We start from the raw sequence: 18,246 nt of genomic DNA, 5'->3' as shown, positions 1-18,246 counted from the left end.
TATTAAACCTATCTCCTGCCCTTTTTTTTAATGAACCAAATTGAAAGAATGTCTTGTTTTTTTTAGATAGTTTAGCATAGTTTTTTTTTTTTTTAATCTTTAGGAATTTGAAATTTTATATATATTGTGTCACCATTGGACATCTGGATCTTATATTTAGGAAGGACTTGTTTAATAATCTAGCTAACACTTTACACACATATGTACAGCTTCAGTTTATTTTCCTATTCAGATTTCTGAGCAAACAGACACAGTGATAGTGTCCGTTTTGTTTATGTTATTTTTCTATTGGATAAGACCCAACCCTGCATAATGTATAAGTACTTAATAATTAACACCAGAGGAGAAGGAGGAATCTGAAAAGTGAGGCCAGCAGTTTCCTGGTCTTCACAGAGTAATCCGTAAATGGCATATAATTGTGACATTCTTACAATACCCGATACAGTCTTTATGCTTGCAAATTCCTGAGTCACACGATCTCAGATGGTTAGGAATTGAAATATTTCTAAGAGCCTCAAGAATTTAGCTTTGAGCTCTTCCTGCCACAGATGGCTCTTAGAATTTCACGTCACTTACTGAAATGCTGCCAGCGTAAATGAATATGTGGACGAGCGTTCATCTTCAGTTTGCATCGTATTCTTCAGCTCTTGGAATTATTCTGTAGCATGCTCTTTTCTGCATTGCATTAAAAACACAGCTTAGTGTGCACAAACATACCACGCTCTCTAAAGAGTATAATAAATGCTTGGAAAGGAAAATCTCAGTCAGTTTTGCAGACAAATAAGTTCTAGAGATCTGCTGTACAGACAACATTATGCCTATTGTTAACCATACTGTATTATACACTGAAAACCATTAAGAGGATATAGATTCCATGTTAAATGTTCTTTTGACAATAAAAAAAATGAAAAGAAAATCCTAATCTGAGGATTATGGCTTTATTAGGACCTAAAAGTGTCAAAGGTGATTTGATTAGCATTTCTAATTATGAAAACAGCCTGATCATTAAAGTGTCCTGATGAACTAGTCTTACTTTCATTTTCGGTTATTGGATCTTTCTGTGTTTGTTCTCAAACAGATTTGTGACCTGTAGGGATTTACCTGCTCCTAATCCCATATGTTTAGATTTGTTGCTTGCTTTCTTTCAGATAATCTTCTGAATGGAGATATTGTGTAGGTGTTCTTTAAGTAATATAATTTTACTTTTAGGAGACAGTATCTGTGCTGCCCTTCAGCATGCATGAATGCAGACAATCAAAAATACCTACACCTACAGGTTGCTGCATCCCACTAACCCTGGGCTTTCACGATGGATGAAATGTCTAAAGGAAGAGCAGTGGTCATCAGCACTCAGTGCACTTTAAAATGACCTGGCAGACTTTTAAAATTGATGTCCGGGCCCCAGCCCTAGAAATTCTAATTTAACTGGTCTGGGGATGAGACCTCCTCTGATGGTATTTTATGAAAGATCTCCAGATAAATGTAATGTGCAAGTAGAGTTGAGAATTACTGGCATAGAGTAAATTTTCTTGATCTGGGGTCCTTTGGTTTCTAAGGGATTCTTCTGCTCCTGACATTTTTATAGAGACTTTATTGTCTATGTGTGCATGGGAAATTTTCTGGAGAGACAATCTGAAGAATTTATCAGATTGTGAAAAAAGTGTGCGACTTTAAAGTTAAAAGTCATTAGTGCAGGAAGAGGGAAACAAAAGCACAGACTTGCTCTAGACTGCACACCTTTGGGAATTGGAGGAGGAAGGGGAGCTAACAGTGAACTCAGGAAAAGGGTGATCAAAAGTAGGAAGAATCGGTGGTGTGCTGGAGCTGGCTGGCACCAGCTTGTGCGAGCCAATTGGATTTCTCTCTTCCCAATTCTGTATTCTGCGAAGTCATGTTGGTAGGTTGAATTTGGCCATGGTGGAAGTACTTACATCACAGAAATAGCAAATGCCTCAAATCAGGGCTCTCCTTTTCCCTCCCCCTAGGACACACTGTAGTAATCGTGACAGCCAGGTGAGGAGAAGTTTAACGACATGCGAGAGTGCCAAGTGCTGAGGGCTCAGCTGTGATGAGGCCTGAGAGCCGCTGGACCATCAGTCTAACTCTTCAGATTAGCTTTGGATCTCGTTGGTACAGGCTAGCTGCAATTGCCTGACCTCATTGGTTCAATTAATGCTTATTATGTGCCCTCCCCACTCCCATATATCCATGAAGGCATCTGGCAAAGTTCTGGATGTGGGGAGGGAAGCATCAGAAGAGACAGATTGAAAGCAGAAAGAAAAGCATCTTGAGTTACCCAGAGAGGGGAAGCGACTTGCTTAAAGTTACACCAGTAATTAGTGGCAGAAATAGAACTTGAACCTGCGTCTCCCCACTATGCCTGCCCACACTACACCTTTCTGAATTCTATTTTTAGGAGTTAGGACTTTCTATAAGCCATGAGATGGATGGGGATGATCTCTCGGAATATCGTGATCAGTTTGGAAATTTATCAGCATTGAGTAATAGGATAGATTCGATGGGAAAAAGGCCACTAGGGAGCAGGGAGGCTGATCGGAGGCTGCTGCAGGCCAAGTGACAGGGGTGCTTGGGGAGAAGGTGAACTTGTGCTGATCGTCAAAAAGGAGTTTCATAAGACACAGAAAAAGGGCTGACAGTGTGAGACAGAAGGAAGTGAGCCTAGGAAAAGATACCTTGGAAGGGGTTTGGGGTGAAGACAAGGGGAGAGAGGGACCAGGAGGGATGATTTTGCTCCAATGCCACGGTCCTGTAGCACATCAGAAAATTATCTAGCTCCTTTTCTTCAGGTTGGTTCTATAGAGTTGGCTATGGAGCATCCTGATGTGTTCCTGACAGTGCATGAGACCGTCCGAATGCATTTTGTTCCTACTGCTTATTCCTCTACCTGATGGTAGTCACGGCTCTCCATGATCAGAATGATTTAATTCAACCTTAGAAAAGACCACATACGCCTTCTTACCTAGAGCAAGTAAATAGTTTGGGTGTTGGACCACTTGTGATGGTAACTCATATTCTGGCCATTGCCATTATCACTAGCTGACCACTACTATGGAGGGATGACAGCTGTTCAGAGAGGAAGACTTTAGGTTTTGAGCAATAATTTAGAGGAAGGCAAACTGATTTTTTAAAAATGTAAGAGCTGTTTAAATGTTTTAGTGTAATTACAAAGATATATATTTGGTAAAGAAAATACTAAAAAAGGGGGAACACTGATATCTAATAAGAGTTTTTTTCTTCCTGCTTTATCAGAAAAATTCAGTATATATTAATTGGTTTACAGGTGCTTTCCAGTGGGAAGAATTGGAAGAAGATATCAGGAAGAAGTTGAAAGATTCTGGGGATGTTTCCAGTGTAATTGAGAAAGTTAAGTGCATTTTAAAAACACCAGGAAAGGTAAATCAGTTTATTGTAAGTTAGTTTACTTTGATTTTCTCTGAATTGTAACTAATATACTATGATGAATATGATATTGAGTTATGAGAAGAGTCAATAATATATAAATTTGTTGGCCTTAAGTCTGTTTTTTAACATTTAAATATTTACATCTTATTTCTCACTGTCTCTGATTTTAATTCATATAAGAATTACAATATGTGTGTGTCATGTCTGTAAAATCTTGGTTTGTGAATTCCGTCCTCTGAAACCTGCCCCTGGAGCTCCAGGAAGATGCGGTCCATGTCAAGAATGGAGGGCTGCTGAATGTGTCTAGTTACAGATAAGCTTTTGGAGGGGATGCTTTCTCACTCCTCACAGTTTAGGTCCACATAGTTTTCAGGAGCAAGGCAGTTTCTGTGTGTCCCTTTTTCAGGAGTTCTGAGAAATCTCTTTGACCAGGTAGACAGTTAAGGATTTGTTTGTCATCTAGTATAGGTTCAAATTTATACATTAGGTCCAAAGATTATAAAAATACAGACTTTGTATGTAGTCATACACTTGTGCACGTTAAAACTCTAGTTGAGTTAGATTGTACAGAGTCTGTAAGAGGTTTAAAAGTAAATTTGTTAAGTTTTAAGACAACTACACTACACAATTTAGCCAGTGTATTCTTATTTCAGATTCTGTGATAAACAAATTAGCTACAGTAGATAAAAATGTGAGTTATGTGCAATGCCTGGCAGAATATAGGTTTATACTAAATGTAGGAAGAAGTGATTATTTCTTTAATGTTTTTATACAGATAACTGTCAATTCTACAACCTAAGTTTTTAACATTTTAAGTTAATATTTTAAAACTGAACTAGTTTTTATGAAGATTCGTGATTATTCTTTAATTGAGAAAATGGTCTTTTTTTTAACAAACTGACATGGAATTAAAGGGCAAGACCTTTCTTATTTTAATAACATTTCAGCAGATATATAGAAGCTGTCCACTTTTACAGGTGTGTGGCAGGGTGCTAGCTTTCTTGCAGTCTAATTCAACTAAATAATACTTTTGTAGAAATGTGCACATAAACCTGCATTCTGTTGTTCAGAAGTTCTCTGGATTAACTCGTTTATGGACCAGTGAAAATGTACATTATGTACAGCTGTGTTCTCTCCAAACTTCTGCCCTCCCATTTTTTTTCCCCAAATTCAAGGCATAGGTGAGAAGGGAATCTGTTTACATAGATTCATAATCTTTATATATATATATATATATATATATATAGTCATACCAAGTATATACACATAGGAATTTATACATATATTCATACCTAGTATACATCTACATAATATTCATGATATACAAATTCGTAACCTTTATCTGAATGATTAGGGCAGAGTGTTGCCTTTTGTTCTAAACCTGAGCCTTTCCTTGGGCCTGATTTTGAACACAGTCATTCCTTTGAGTACTGTGAATAAAATGAATCCTTGTTATGGAAGGGAAGGCTGAGGGCTGTATGATTCCATGATGTTGAACTAAATTCCCTCCTTTGCGCAGGAAGAGAGAAGAGTTCTGTGTTTTCTTCCCATGCTTTCCTGGGCTGAGGGTCTCTCTCATTCATTGAGTACAACACAGGGCTATAACAATGAATTGGGAATCAGAAAATGTACGTTTAAATTATGAGTCTGCCACGAATTTTCTCTGTGACTTTGAGCAAGTCTTCTCAGGGCTCTCTGTAAAATGGAATAACCTGGAGGATTTTGAAAGCCTGTGCTAGCTCTCAAATTCTCTGATGCTTTTTGTCTGTTTCTCTCCTTTATGTGTGGCAGTCACCTGAATCCTCTCCACAAACTCCTTCACTGGGGGTTAAGTATATTGTCAATAGGATCTGAGAAAATACTTTAAGGACCAGGAATTGTTTTGGTTCTCTGTCTTGCTCATGGGTATCATTCTGGAGAGTGTTGTCTTCTTCCTAATGAGGAAGGATAATATTTTTTTTCCCTCTCACCAAACATTTTAACTTGCCACCATAGAAGATTAATGCGAAGTGGGAAGTAGGTGCCATTTATTCTTATTGCTAAAGTCATATGCTTGGTTATTTCTGAGGGATAAAGCTTTCTGAATTCCCTAGCTGGCAAGCAGAGGTCAGCATTCTGGCTGGGCTGAGGTTCTGAGATTCAGCAGGGGAAATGAGTAGAAGGTAAAGGAAGAGGGGCTGGCCCTCGATTTCTGGGGTTGGCACAAAAGAATGTCAAAGATGACAGAAAGGATAAACAGAGCACCCAGTCCTGAGTGGGGAGCAGAGGAAGGCTGGAGACCACTGGGTCAGGCAGAGAAGCAATGGTCCTGGAGGCTGCCAGCTAGAGTGAGCCGGTGTGTGAGGACAGACAGGGCAAGTCAAGGAAGAGGTTCTCTGACTCCAGAGCAGAGACCCAGGCAGCCTGTCACGGGTTCCAGCAGTCCCGGCTGTGGGTAGGAAAGAGATCTAGGACTATAAGATTGTAGATTAAGATGGAGGTGAACCAATGTTTCACCCTCAGCTATTTTAATGTTGATCTAGTAGGCTGTAGGACATGGTGCGATAGGGGAAAAATAGGTATTTTTCGTAATTACAAGTGAAAATTTTGTATAGTATGTACCTTCTTTTTTTTATTGAGTTAATGATAGGTTACAATCTTGTGAAATTTCAGTTGTACATTAATGTTTGTCAGTCATGTTGTAGGTGCACCACTTCACCCTTTGTGCCCACCCCCCACCCCACCTTTCCCCTGGTATCCACTAAACTGTTCTTAGTCCACATTTTTAAATTCCTCATATGAGTGGAGTCATACACAGATTATCCTTCTCTAGCTGGCTTATTTCACTTAACATAGTATGTACTTTCTTAATTAGTGAACAAAGGAGCAGGCTGTACGTGTAAGGACTTTTTTGTGAGGCATTCATATGAGGTTGAACTGCTGTTGTCTGTTTCTCAGATGACAGAGACCCGTGGGGAAGCTCTGGACCCCACAGCTTCTCAGCCATAGAATTGAGCGCTTGCTTAGCCAGTTCACTCACTGCTCTGAGTGCCGCGGAGGCCGCGTTGCTCACTGTCAGGCAGCAGATGTAGTTCTGGAGGATAAGTTCCCATGAAAGCTATGATCAGAGATGCCATAGAGTAGGTAAGCATTATTTCTTAAAACATTTAGGGCAATTTTCCAAATTCTCTAACCAGCCCATTTATGTTATCAAAGCATATTGTTCAATATTTGCCCTTGTATTTTTGTTTTTCCTTATAGATTAATTGCCTAAGGAATTGCAAAACCTATCAAGCCAGAAAACCTCTGTGGTTTTATAGCACTTCCCTCAAGTTTTTCCTTAACAAACCAATGCTTGCTGATGTTGTCTTCGAAATACAAGGTATAGTTCAATTTTTACAAAGTTCATTATTTGTTTTTATTTCTTGTTTTCTAACCTAATTTTCTATTTCAGCTTTGAATATTTCAGGTAAAGTAATGACTATTCTCTGTTGTGGGATGTAGATTAATACTGCCTAAATTTCAACAAAATCTTCAAGGGAAATGAAATGTTTTATCAAAATAAGGAAAGAAAATTATATTTTCCTTAGCTTTTTTTCTCCATAGCGTATGCTTCATTAACTTTCAGGGATGAGCAAGAGATGGGGTGATTTATAATATCACCCCATAAAATATTTTTGTTTGTATATTTAAGATCCTAGTTTTTTGAATCCTCTGAAACCAGCCCACTTAAAATTATATTGCCTCTAGCTTATTTTATTCAGCTCTCTTCCTTTTTACTGGAGGAAAAGGAACTAACCATGGGTTGAGGGTCATGCCTGGCTTACATCAGGCATCTGTAGATATAGCTACTTATTCCTGACAGCACTGAGAATTATCACCAGAGCAACTGAGAGCTGCTTTTTCTCTCTGTAGGAAAAAACTGCTACCTAATTTTAATAAAGATGAGCTGTTTAGTGCCCATTATTGATTATTTGCTTGGATAAGTTTGTCACTTTAGTAGATTAAAAGCATAATCTTAAAACAAATGGTCAGATACCCTCAATTATGCAAGAAGGATAGCAGTTGTTTCCAAATGAATTAAGTAGAACTTCAGACAGGCTATTATTTAAAGGAAGATATAATTCTAATTTTATGGTAGAAATGTATGGCAGCTAAGAGTCATTTACTATATAAAATTTTCCCCCAGAAAGATTCATTTTCCTTTTAATTTTGGCCATTAGCCAAGACAAACAATGAATTGGACATTTTCCAAAGTGCCTTCTGATACGCTGCTGTCAGCGCTGTCTGTAATGTGAGTGTAGGACATTGAGAATGGGACAAAAGAGTGACCTTGAAAGACATGAAAAATGATTTGGCAAAAGGAAAGCTGAGACCAAATTTACTTATAATTTGCATAGGAGTCATTAACACCTGCTTATAATTTGCGTTGATACCAAACATTGTGTTAGTGTAACCTACTGAAAAGATTTTCAAAAGGGAATATGCAACACGTGAAAATATGTGTTATATTAAAAGAAAAGAAAGAGCAGCGATGGGCTGGAAGGGCTAGTTGGATGGCAGCACGGATGCTTTGCAGCAGCTGCTGTGGTGTTCTTCGTAGCCTCCCCAGCTCGAAACCCAAGGCTTATCAGGCAGTCACGAGTAGGGAGAAGCAAGAATGAGTGGAAGCAGAGTGTGGCGACAGCTTCTGTGCTGTCAGCTGGAGGAGAGGCAAGCCTAGCTTCTGAAGAGTGAGGGGAGGGAAGCTTCCAGTGTGTAGAAGGCAGCAGTGTTGTCTCCTCCTCCAGAGGGCTGAGCCTGTGGTCTGGGGCCCTCGCTCCAGCCTTGGCTTTGCATTCAACCTGTGTGTGTCCTTGGGCAAGTCACTTCGCATGTCTGGCCTTAAGTCTTCTCATTTGCAAAGTGAAGGTGAACCATATAGATTCTAAAAGGTCCCTTCTGTTGTTAAGCTTGATGAGGTGGTAGTCACAGGGCCTAGAAAGACCTGGCTGGGATCTTGCTTGGCTGCATACTTAATGTATAGCTTTGGCTGTGTTACCTGACGTTTCTGATCCTTTGTTTCCTTGCCTGTAAAATGGGGATACTCGTTTCCACCTGGTAGAGTGGTCACAGGGATTGAGAGGGTGTGTGTAAAGGTAGACACCCCTCCCGCCCCCCGCAATGGCAGCCAACACTGGTGAGTCACTGCACTTGGCCTGCGGAACCCAGGGCCGTGAGAAATCCTTCTTTTAAAATGTTCCAGGCCGTCACCCACAACCGGCTGGAGTTGACCTGGGGTATAAAACTTATTTACTGGGGCTGGCCTCGTGGCTGAATGGTTAAGTTTGCGCTCTGCTTTGGTGGCCCTGGAGTTTCACTGTTTCGGATGCTGGGCTTGGACCTAGTACTGTTCATCTAGCCATGCTGAGGTGGCGTCCCACACAGCACAACCAGAATCTACACTATGGAATCTGCAACTAAGTACTGGGGGGCTTTGAGGAGAAAGCAAAAAAAAAAAAAGAAGAACAAGAGGATTGGCAACAGATGTTAGCTCAGGTGCCAATCTTTGAAAGAAAAAAACAAAAACCTATTTACTGTCCCTATAATAGATAGTCATTATTTATATTTATATAAATATATTTATATATATATATATATATATATATATATTTTTTTTTTTACTACCACCCCCAGTTTGTTGTTTGGGTTTGTATCTTTTTCCATTAAATAATTTTTTTTTTTAAAAAGCTACTAGAGCAGCTCTGAAACTTGGTAAACATTTAGACCTGATCTAGAATGATATTAGTTTCCTTTTGACATTTGAATCTGCATCTCATGAAAAATACCTTTAGAAAGTCATGTTCCGTCCCTGTCTCCTTGTGTGGTACATATTCTAAGTCTCTTGAACCAGGCAAGTTTCCTGTTTTCAGAATAAAACCAAAAACAATTCTCATAATTTAAGTTTTAAAACTTGGCAAGTAGTGTGAAGAATGTATGACAAATGTAGTATTTTATTCTACTATAAAATAAAAACAAAGACTTTAATAATCTATGCAAAGTTACTAGAAAACTTGGGCTTTTAAATTTTGTTTTACTGTTAAAACTCTTTTCCTTAAAAAGTTTCTTACAACTGTTAACAGCAATTAAATACTACAAAGGAAAGATTCTTTAGGCCTTGACATTTTCAAAGAACATGTTTATTTTTTAACTAGAAAATTGATGTCTTTTTCCCCTTGAGTAATTCTTCAGTGCTGTCCTATTGCTGTTTAGTATGTAAACACTGCATTATGCTCTTTCAGCATGTTTTAAACAGTGTTTATATATTTATACAGTTTATATACAATGCTTAAAAATGTGACTATACTGAGGTGTATTGTATTACAGTTTCACAACAGAACAATTTATAACACCAAAACAGCAGTTGAAAAAGGTGAGAAGCAGAGCTGGCCTGGTGGCATAGTGGTTAAGTTTGTGCTCTCTGCTTTGGCAGCCCAGGGTTCACAGGTTCGGATCCTGGGTGTGGACCTACACACTGCTCATGGAGCATGTATATAGGAGGTGTCCCACGTACAAAATAGAGGAAGACTGGCAACAGGTGTTAGCTCAGGGCCAATCTTCCTCACGAAAGAAAACAAAACAAAAAAACCAAAAAGTGGTGAGAAATAGAAGTTGATATTTTCTTAACTGGAGATATAATGGTTTTCCAAACTAAATTTTGAGTTTGAAATCGGCTTGAAAATGCTTTAAGATACTGAGTGTATTATTGATGATTTTGTAACCACATTATCAATGGAAAATTTCTGTTAAAATTCCAAGGTTACTTATCAAATTCCTTCCTCATCTACTGTCCTTTTGGTATTTTTGGCCAGTCTTAAATCCCTCTGCTTAACCCAAATGATAGTTTATCTAGTTTTGTTTAAGCCATGCTTCTAATTTTCCTTTTCTTTTTTTCATAGTACCCTATTTAAGATTTTAAAACCTTAAAATTACCAGTCAAATTGCTTTACCTGTTTGAATTCTTTGTTAATTACTATATACAGACATACGCAGCATTCTTTAATCATGGAAACTGGTTGTCCCTCGTCCATGAACACTGTAACATTGGGGGCAGGCGGCCTAAAGGCAAAGAGGCAGAGGGCCCAGAGGGGAGGATGCCTGCTGTAGGTGTGTGGTGACTGGCAGGGATGCTCCTGCGGCCGCTTCTCCCTGCTCCAGCAGGAGGTGCACCTGCGCAAATCGCAGTGGCGAGCAGAGAGCTGAGAACTGGCTACATATGTCGGGTGTTGCTTGTAGATCCTGAGGAATTATTGGCTTTGGAGAAAGTCGCTGGGCTTGATGGAGCTCTTTTTTTCTGAGCCAGAAGATGTTTTGCTTGGATTTAAAGAAGGCGAAGAACCCCATAATTGTAAATATTTAGAGAAGAATATATGCCCCCAAGAAGTATAAGATTTTTAGGGATGCATAGATGAAGACTCTTGGGCTGAGCAGAGTGGTTTGGCTCATAGAGTTGCTTTCTGGGAAGGGTCAGCTTTGTCACTCACACTGGCTGTGGTGTCATCCGCCAAACTAAAAGCTTGACTGCTCCAAAGCAGGGCAGCTTCGTCTTCCTCATCTTTGTATCTTCAATAGCAAACATGGTGATTGGCACATGGTGCGTGTTCAGTAACGATCCATTGAACTGATCCAGACTGAACTGAAGGCTGGCTGTGGATTCATGGTTTCCTAAGGTGGTGGGAGTGAGAGAACTGCTTCTCCACCCCTGAGCCCCTGGCCACGTGTCCCCCATCTGGGGCTGCCTTGGTGCAGTGGCGTGGTAGCTGGAGGGCTTAGCAAGCTTTCCCTGGAGAGTCAGTTTAGTTTAATGAGCTTCAGTGAAGGGTATGAGCTGAGGGGCCTTTAAAATTGAAAGTAGCTGTGGCTCTCCCAGAAGCAGGCATTGTTCATTCAGGAAAGAGAGGTTCCCTGGGGAGGCAGTAAGCTGGGGAGACAGCAGGGCACTACCCCATCCCCCTCCAAATTTTCCGTGAGGTCTGAGATGCCTCCCTTGGCCTCACGAGAGATTCCCTTGCCGTTCCTGCTGAGATCTATGGACTACTTAGGCCAAGGATGGTTTACTTCCTATAGTCCTGTTTCTGACAAGGGAAAGCCTGGCCAGGACTGTTCTGTGAGTTGTTCAAGAAAGGTAATTGTGTTGTTTTCTCAGGAGGCATGTGGGCAGGAGTGGCTGGTGGTATTTCAAGCCAGTTGGAAAGGATGGATGTTTGGCTGTAAACACATGAAGCAGAATATTTTATTCCCATGTTTCTATCTTCAGGAAATATAACCTAAGTAACAAATAGTTGCCTGACTTGCAAATTGTTGGTTTCAAAGTCAACTTTGAAATCTCTTTGTCAATTAAAAATTGAAAAGTCTCTGAATTAATGCTGTTTATCACCCCAAAATTTGGTTTCTGTACATCAGCTCAGCTGTGACTAATGCAATACCACTCTAATTAGAAGAAAGATTGGGAGAATAATACCTCTGCAAGTTTGTCTTACGAAGCTTTGTTTATCTTTTGAATCTTGTAGGTACGACGGTGCCAGCCCACAGGGCCATCCTGGTGGCCCGCTGTGAAGTGATGGCGGCCATGTTTAATGGGAACTACATGGAAGCAAAGAGTGTTCTCATTCCAGTTTATGGTGTTTCCAAAGAGACTTTCCTGTCGTTCTTAGAATACCTGTATACAGACTCCTGTTGCCCAGGTGAGCAGTATAAATGTCAGATAATATCTCACAATTCTTTCTTTCCCTGTTACCGATTTCGATAAGTTGCTTCCTGTGAAATCTGTTTTCATCTAAGGTTTATCAGAGTTGACATAATGGAATGTGCTAAGCAGGAGGATGTGGTGGTGGGACAGCAGTGTATTTTCAGTCAGTTCAAATGGAAGAGCAGTCATTGGGTACCTCTTATGGGCCCTCAGACTCCGGCATAAGTTCACATGTTCCAGCCGGTACCAACAGTGTGGTGACACTGTTGGCGCCCTAGAAATGGAGATGTCTCGTGGTACCCAGTGGCTACTCTGATTCTACAGACTGGGGCAGAGAGCTCCTTGGAGCACTGTCCCTTCCAGGAGAAGAAGAGGGTGGACAACTGCTTTTATGGCTCTGACTTCTGATGGAGGCACATTTAAGGACTTTGAATATTCTGAGACCCACCTTGGTCATCTCTCTAGCCCAGAGGATGTGAGGTTGTTTAAGGCCTTCTTCTCACATCTCCTAAAGTCAGACTCTCCTAGAGCTGACCTCTCTGGAAACTTTTCCTAAGATGTTTCGAATGCTCAGTGGACTGTAGGATTTATTTTCCTATTTACTGACCTAGGACTATCTTTGATTAGGAACTAACCATCTATGGCAGCTACAGGTTGGAACAGATCTTGCTGGGTTCCTCTACCTGGAGGCATCTTGGAGAAGCTGCACAATCCTTTCAAGGGGCCTTGGCGCCTTGGGATACTGGCATGGAAGCCCTTCCCTTTGATTAATCTTCATTCTTTGTCCACCAGATGGCTCCCACCACAACCATAACTAGAATAAGCCCCTCCTGGCTTCATCCAGGAGCCTGAGACCCTGACTACAGACCCTAGCCAGGTGCCCTAGCAAATATAAAAAGAAAACACACATTTCAGACCATACCTCTCTTCAGGTTTACTGCTTTAATTTTTAGATTTGGAAGATTTCCTATGTTTGTTACTGAATACTCTTAAGTTTTAAACAAGTCATGAGCCCTCTAGTGAAAGGTATTAGAAGTTCCAAAAAAGAAAATTCTTTTTTAAATGGAGTTAATTCTGGTCTTGCAGCTGCTGCACAGTTTTAGAGCCAGTTACAGTTGCTACTGTCAGTGTTAAAGACTGGTTATAATTTTTGCTTAATAAAAATGAGAGCATTGATTCTCATCAGAGTGCCTTATTATTATTATTTCAATACCAGCAAATTTGTATATTAAATAAAAAATTTGACCAGATTTGAAATAATAAGAAAATTTGGTGTCTCAGTCATCCTCTCAGTAGGGTAACTGAAGCTTCAAATTTTAGGTTTTATCTTGCTAATTAGGAAAAGTGCTCAGAAAAGCGATAATAACTATAGAACAAAAGCACTTTAAAAATAGATAAAAGGTGTGTGGGGAAAAGGAGTCACAATGAATAATCAAAAAGTTAAGTTGGACACTGGGATATTTTCACTGGGAAAATCACAAAAAGGTAATCCATTCATTATGTTAAATATTTATCATATACAGTGTTCTTGGTTCCTAGCTACAAAAGAATGTAAGAAGTTTAAGGAGGGATAAGAAAGAGAATTACAGTAGTCCCCCCTTACCCGAGGGGGATATGTTCCAAGACCCCCAGTGGATGCCTGAAACCATGGATGGTACTGAACCCTATGTGTATTATGTTTATTCCTAACTAGCAGGCTCATGGGCAGGTAGCATATAGAGTGTGGATACACTGGACAAAGGGATGATTTGTGTCACAGGCAAGGTGGGGGACAGAGCTGGACGGTGACAGATTTTGTCATGCTATGGCGCACAATTTAGACCTTATGAATTATTTATTTTTGGAATTTTCTATTTAATATTTTTGAACTGTGCTTGACACGGAAAGCAAAACTGCAGATAAGGGCCGACTACTATTCATGAAAAATCAGATTCATAGAGAAACTGTTGAAAAAAAACCCCAGAAACAAACCTAAGTGATTGCCTAAGTCGGGGATGGGGCAGTGGGGAGTGATTGTTTAATGGACACTGAGTTTCAGTTTGGGAAGATGAAAAAGTTCAGGAGATGGATAGTGGTGATGGTTGCACAACAATGTGAATGTACTTAATGCCACTGTACTGTACACTTAAAAATGGTTAATGGTAAATTTTATGTTTATTTTATCACAATAAAAACAAAACAGACATACCTGGGGACTAAAGCCTGGGGATGAAAAATTGCAAGGATTTATTTTAGCTAGCAGAAAGAATTACCCCATAGCCCTAGAATCGATTATTAAGGGCAATTCTAGAATCTCCTTCTCTGGAGAGTTAAAAACAAAAGGAAACAAAAAACAATGCATAGATTCACTTCTGAGTGTGAAGGCTTAGAACGCTGACTTCTTCGGGGCTTTTTCTAGGCTTTCTGTTCTACGTTGGATGACATAGTCAGCATTTTTGTTGTTTAGTTTTAGGTCATGAAGGAAATGGCTTTATTGTCCGTTTTCTCTTCTTTCCCTTCCTGCATCAGCCGGCATTTTCCAGGCCATGTGTCTCCTGATCTGTGCCGAGATGTACCAGGTGTCCAGACTGCAGCACATCTGTGAGCTGTTCATCATCACACAGCTGCAGAGCATGCCGAGCCGGGAACTGGCGGCCATGAACCTCGATATAGTTGACCTGCTCAAAAAAGCCAAGGTAATTGGCCCTGTGTATCTGGTTATTTGATTTTTTAAAAATCTTATAAAAAGTCGTACTGCTTTTAAAAAATTTCTGTTTATTAAGAGATATATTAGTGCTTGTCTTGGTTTGGAATTTTGGCTAACTGAGGTTAAAGTACCCTCACAACAATTTCTGTGGCTAGATAATTTTGAAGCATAGGGTTTTTGAGCAGTCCATTTCTAAGGAGATAGAATTTTCCAATATGAATTTTTTTCAACTGAATAGTGGCCCGTATTAGAATCATTTGGGTATGGTACTCTATTACGTTGTATAGGCATTATAGGAAGTAGAGTTTACATTGAATTTCCCCAAAACGATCACATCTTAGGGTTCCTAAAAGGAAAATGACAAAATTGGTCCATACATACGATAGAGACGGTTCAGCTAAACTCATTTATTTGTTCATTCATTCATTCATTCACTTTGTGAACATATGTCGAAGTTCTGGTATTGTAGGAGGTATGTAGGAGGTATTGATGTACCTCATTAATCCTTTCGGAATGCCTTTTGTTGATATGTCTCATGGTATCAAGAAAATATTCAGTAGAAACATTTGAGTTGAGAATCATTACAATACACCATGCTTCTTCTGGCTTCTTCTAAGCTTGGGCTGTTTTGTTGTTAAGAATTATATTGCCGCACATCTAGGCAACAGAGTTTACACAATTAAACTAGTTGTGAGTAACTACAATTACAAAGACTCTAGCATATGAGTTGGACAAAGGACTGGGCCAGGTCTGTAAATAAACTGGGTCTGCTTTCTTGAAATCTGCTTCTGGAACTCTCAGATGTTGTCCCAGTCCAACATCTGCCACCTCCTCATGACAACTCTCCTTTATCCCTGGGAACAGGAAGTTTACCTAGTTGAGTCATCCTGCCCTTGGTTAGTCCACCATTCCATCCCCTGCCTTAAGACAGTGCAGGGCTCAGGCACACGGTCACGTGTACTGAGCTTGCAGTAAGCTGAACCTTCTAGGACTTTTTCACGGGAATATATTTGACCCATCATTACCGACTATCAAGACTTCGTAAAATATGATCTGGCAGACCACATATTGGTTATCCTACCAACTTTGACATCCAGAATTAGAAAAATATGACAACTTTGTCTTCATCCAAGTTGCTAAAATGGAGCCACACAATGGGCCAAAAGACAGACCTGTGACAGCCAAAGGCTTGCCTCCAGGTTGAGATGGATTTAAGCAACATGTATATTTCTGGACATAGAAGGGAATTCATTTAAAGCATATAGGTCTTCTCTTACTCTCTCCTTAACTGTTTTGAAGTTCATTTCTCTCATAATCAAGTCTTAAGATCCTATGTATTTAATATGAGAGATAAAAACAAATTAAAAAAATTGAGTAACTCTGATCTCTCTTTGTAATATATTTACATTGAGCTTGGGATAAATACCTGCCCTCTAGATTTAGTTTAAAAATTCTTTTTTATTCTTTCTAGCATTATCACAACCTCAGTTCATTTTCGATGTGTCATTTTCATGCTGTTCTAACAAGTCTGTCATACTTTAAAAAATTGGACGCCAGCTCCTCTTTCCTTATCTTGTAGTATCCTTTTAAATAGTTTATGCAGAAGAGAACTTCCTGTATGGTTGCACTGATGTCTCTAGGTGTTCCCCGCCCCCAAACACATAGGCACTTGATTCCTTATCAGGGAGCGTCATTTATGGTTGCATTGTCATAAGTTCCTCCTGACCTGCTTTCCCTGACTGTGGTTTCTGACTACCTGATTATCCTTATTTTTTTCCCTTCAATTTTAAAAGTCTAAGATACCAGCCCTTTTTGAATTTTACTGTTTGTTTCTGAAAACTTTTCTATGTGGTAAGATTAAACCTACAGCTACTAGTTTTCCTTTATTCTATTCCTGGTGGTCCCTAATTTGGCAATTATGAATCCCAGCTAACAGGATAATGTTTCTTTCCCACTTCTCTTTGAAGTTCCTAGTTTGAGGTTCCACTTTACCAGCCAGGTCATCTGGTTGGTCAGAATTCAGTTAACCTTTCCCTCATTGTTTCTCTGACTTCTGGGAGGTGAAATTGTCTTTTAGCAGAATTAGACTTCCAGTAGCTCCCAGAATAATCAAACTTTCCAGTTACTCTGTTACCATCTCTGCCAGTTTTCTATTCTGTATCAGGAAAGCATTAGTTCATATCTTCGATATAGTTGAGCAGTTTTGGTATCTCTCACTTCTGCTTGCACTTTCCCCTAACCTCTCAATTCTTTACCATGGTCCTACCTTCAGCTTCATATATTTCCTTTAAGTTGAACTCTTAACATGCAAGAGACGCGTCTTTCCCTTAATCCGATCAGTTCCTTCAGATTGAGGTGGAAATTTCCTTATCTTTACTTCCTTTAAACCTTATTCAGCCAAACTTTCCTATGAAGTCCTATTTACTCTTATATTAAAGTTTTAAACTCAATTTCTTCACTTATAATCTGTACATTAATATTTGGCTGCTTCAGGCCACCAGTTTTGTTTCTGACCTTTTTCTTGTGAGTTTCTGGATACTTTCTCCACCATTATAATTCTTCACAGAGCTGTTAAAGGCTATAGCATTTGGTTCATGTTTTTTTTTGTTTTAATGCCTTTCTTTTTTCTTCTGTTGTTTATTTCGGTTTAAACCAATTTTCTCAGAACAGCATATATTCTTTCAAAAACAGTAGTTCTTGCAGTGAGATTCATGCTATTTCTTGCCAAGAGCCCACAATTATGATATCTTAAATCTGGTCAACAATGAAATCCTTCATTTTAATCATGTTTTTGTAGCCAGATATTCATTTCTGTGATGTCTCTTCTCTTTAAAGTCACTGTCCTCAGACAATGTTCTAAACGTTTTTTGTAGGTTTTCTGCTCTGGTGGCTTCTGTTAAAATAGCTACACAGTCTTGCTCTATTCCCTTGAGATCACTCACATTCATCTGCTGAAAGATAAGGTGAAAAAAGATTGTTAAAATGTGACATGGGGTTAAATAAACTATAAAGTCTCTTAGAATTCAAAAATTCAGATTTCGTATAATGAAAATCAGAGACCTATGAATTTATGTGTTAGAATATTCCCGTGTTTTAACTTTTCAAAAGAGTGATACTTTAGTTTCTTCCTTAGCATCTGAGATTACAAATCTTTCTTCAATTTAGCGTTATTTATTGCTTATATAGTATTTTTGAGTGTCTTTAAAAGAGCTATATTTAGTCTAAAGATGGAAACAACCTAAATGTCCATGAACAAATGAATGGATAAACAAAATGTGGTATATACATACGGTGGGATATTATTCAGCCTTAAAAAAGAATGAAATTTTAATACATGTTGCAATGTGGATGAACCGTGAGGACATTAGGCTAAATAAAATAAAACAGACATAAAAGGACAAATATTGTATAATTTGACTTATGTGAAGTA

The 18,246-nt window shown here is 39.2% G+C and overlaps 2 protein-coding genes across 2 annotated transcripts in view; one reads left to right on the top strand and one right to left on the bottom strand.

Moving 5' to 3' along the window:
- RHOBTB3 (Rho related BTB domain containing 3) overlaps positions 1 to 18,246 on the top strand; it is a 52,911-nt gene that overhangs the window by 24,896 nt on the left and 9,769 nt on the right. The window contains exons 7-10 of the mRNA XM_014867549.3: positions 3,302 to 3,414; positions 6,664 to 6,784; positions 11,952 to 12,125; positions 14,639 to 14,805. Coding sequence (XP_014723035.1) covers positions 3,302 to 3,414; positions 6,664 to 6,784; positions 11,952 to 12,125; positions 14,639 to 14,805 — 575 coding nt within the window. The remainder of the gene's footprint in view (positions 1 to 3,301; positions 3,415 to 6,663; positions 6,785 to 11,951; positions 12,126 to 14,638; positions 14,806 to 18,246) is intronic.
- Positions 15,196 to 18,246, bottom strand: part of GLRX (glutaredoxin) — a 44,442-nt gene continuing 41,391 nt past the window's right edge. The window contains exon 3 of the mRNA XM_070517749.1: positions 15,196 to 17,767. The gene's annotated coding sequence lies outside the window, so the exon portion shown is untranslated. The remainder of the gene's footprint in view (positions 17,768 to 18,246) is intronic.

The sequence above is a fragment of the Equus asinus genome, chromosome 9, assembly GCF_041296235.1.
Source record: "Equus asinus isolate D_3611 breed Donkey chromosome 9, EquAss-T2T_v2, whole genome shotgun sequence".
Lineage (NCBI taxonomy): Eukaryota > Metazoa > Chordata > Mammalia > Perissodactyla > Equidae > Equus > Equus asinus.
The sequence above is the reverse complement of the archived record's forward strand: the minus strand, read 5'-3'. Positions and strand labels throughout refer to the sequence as shown.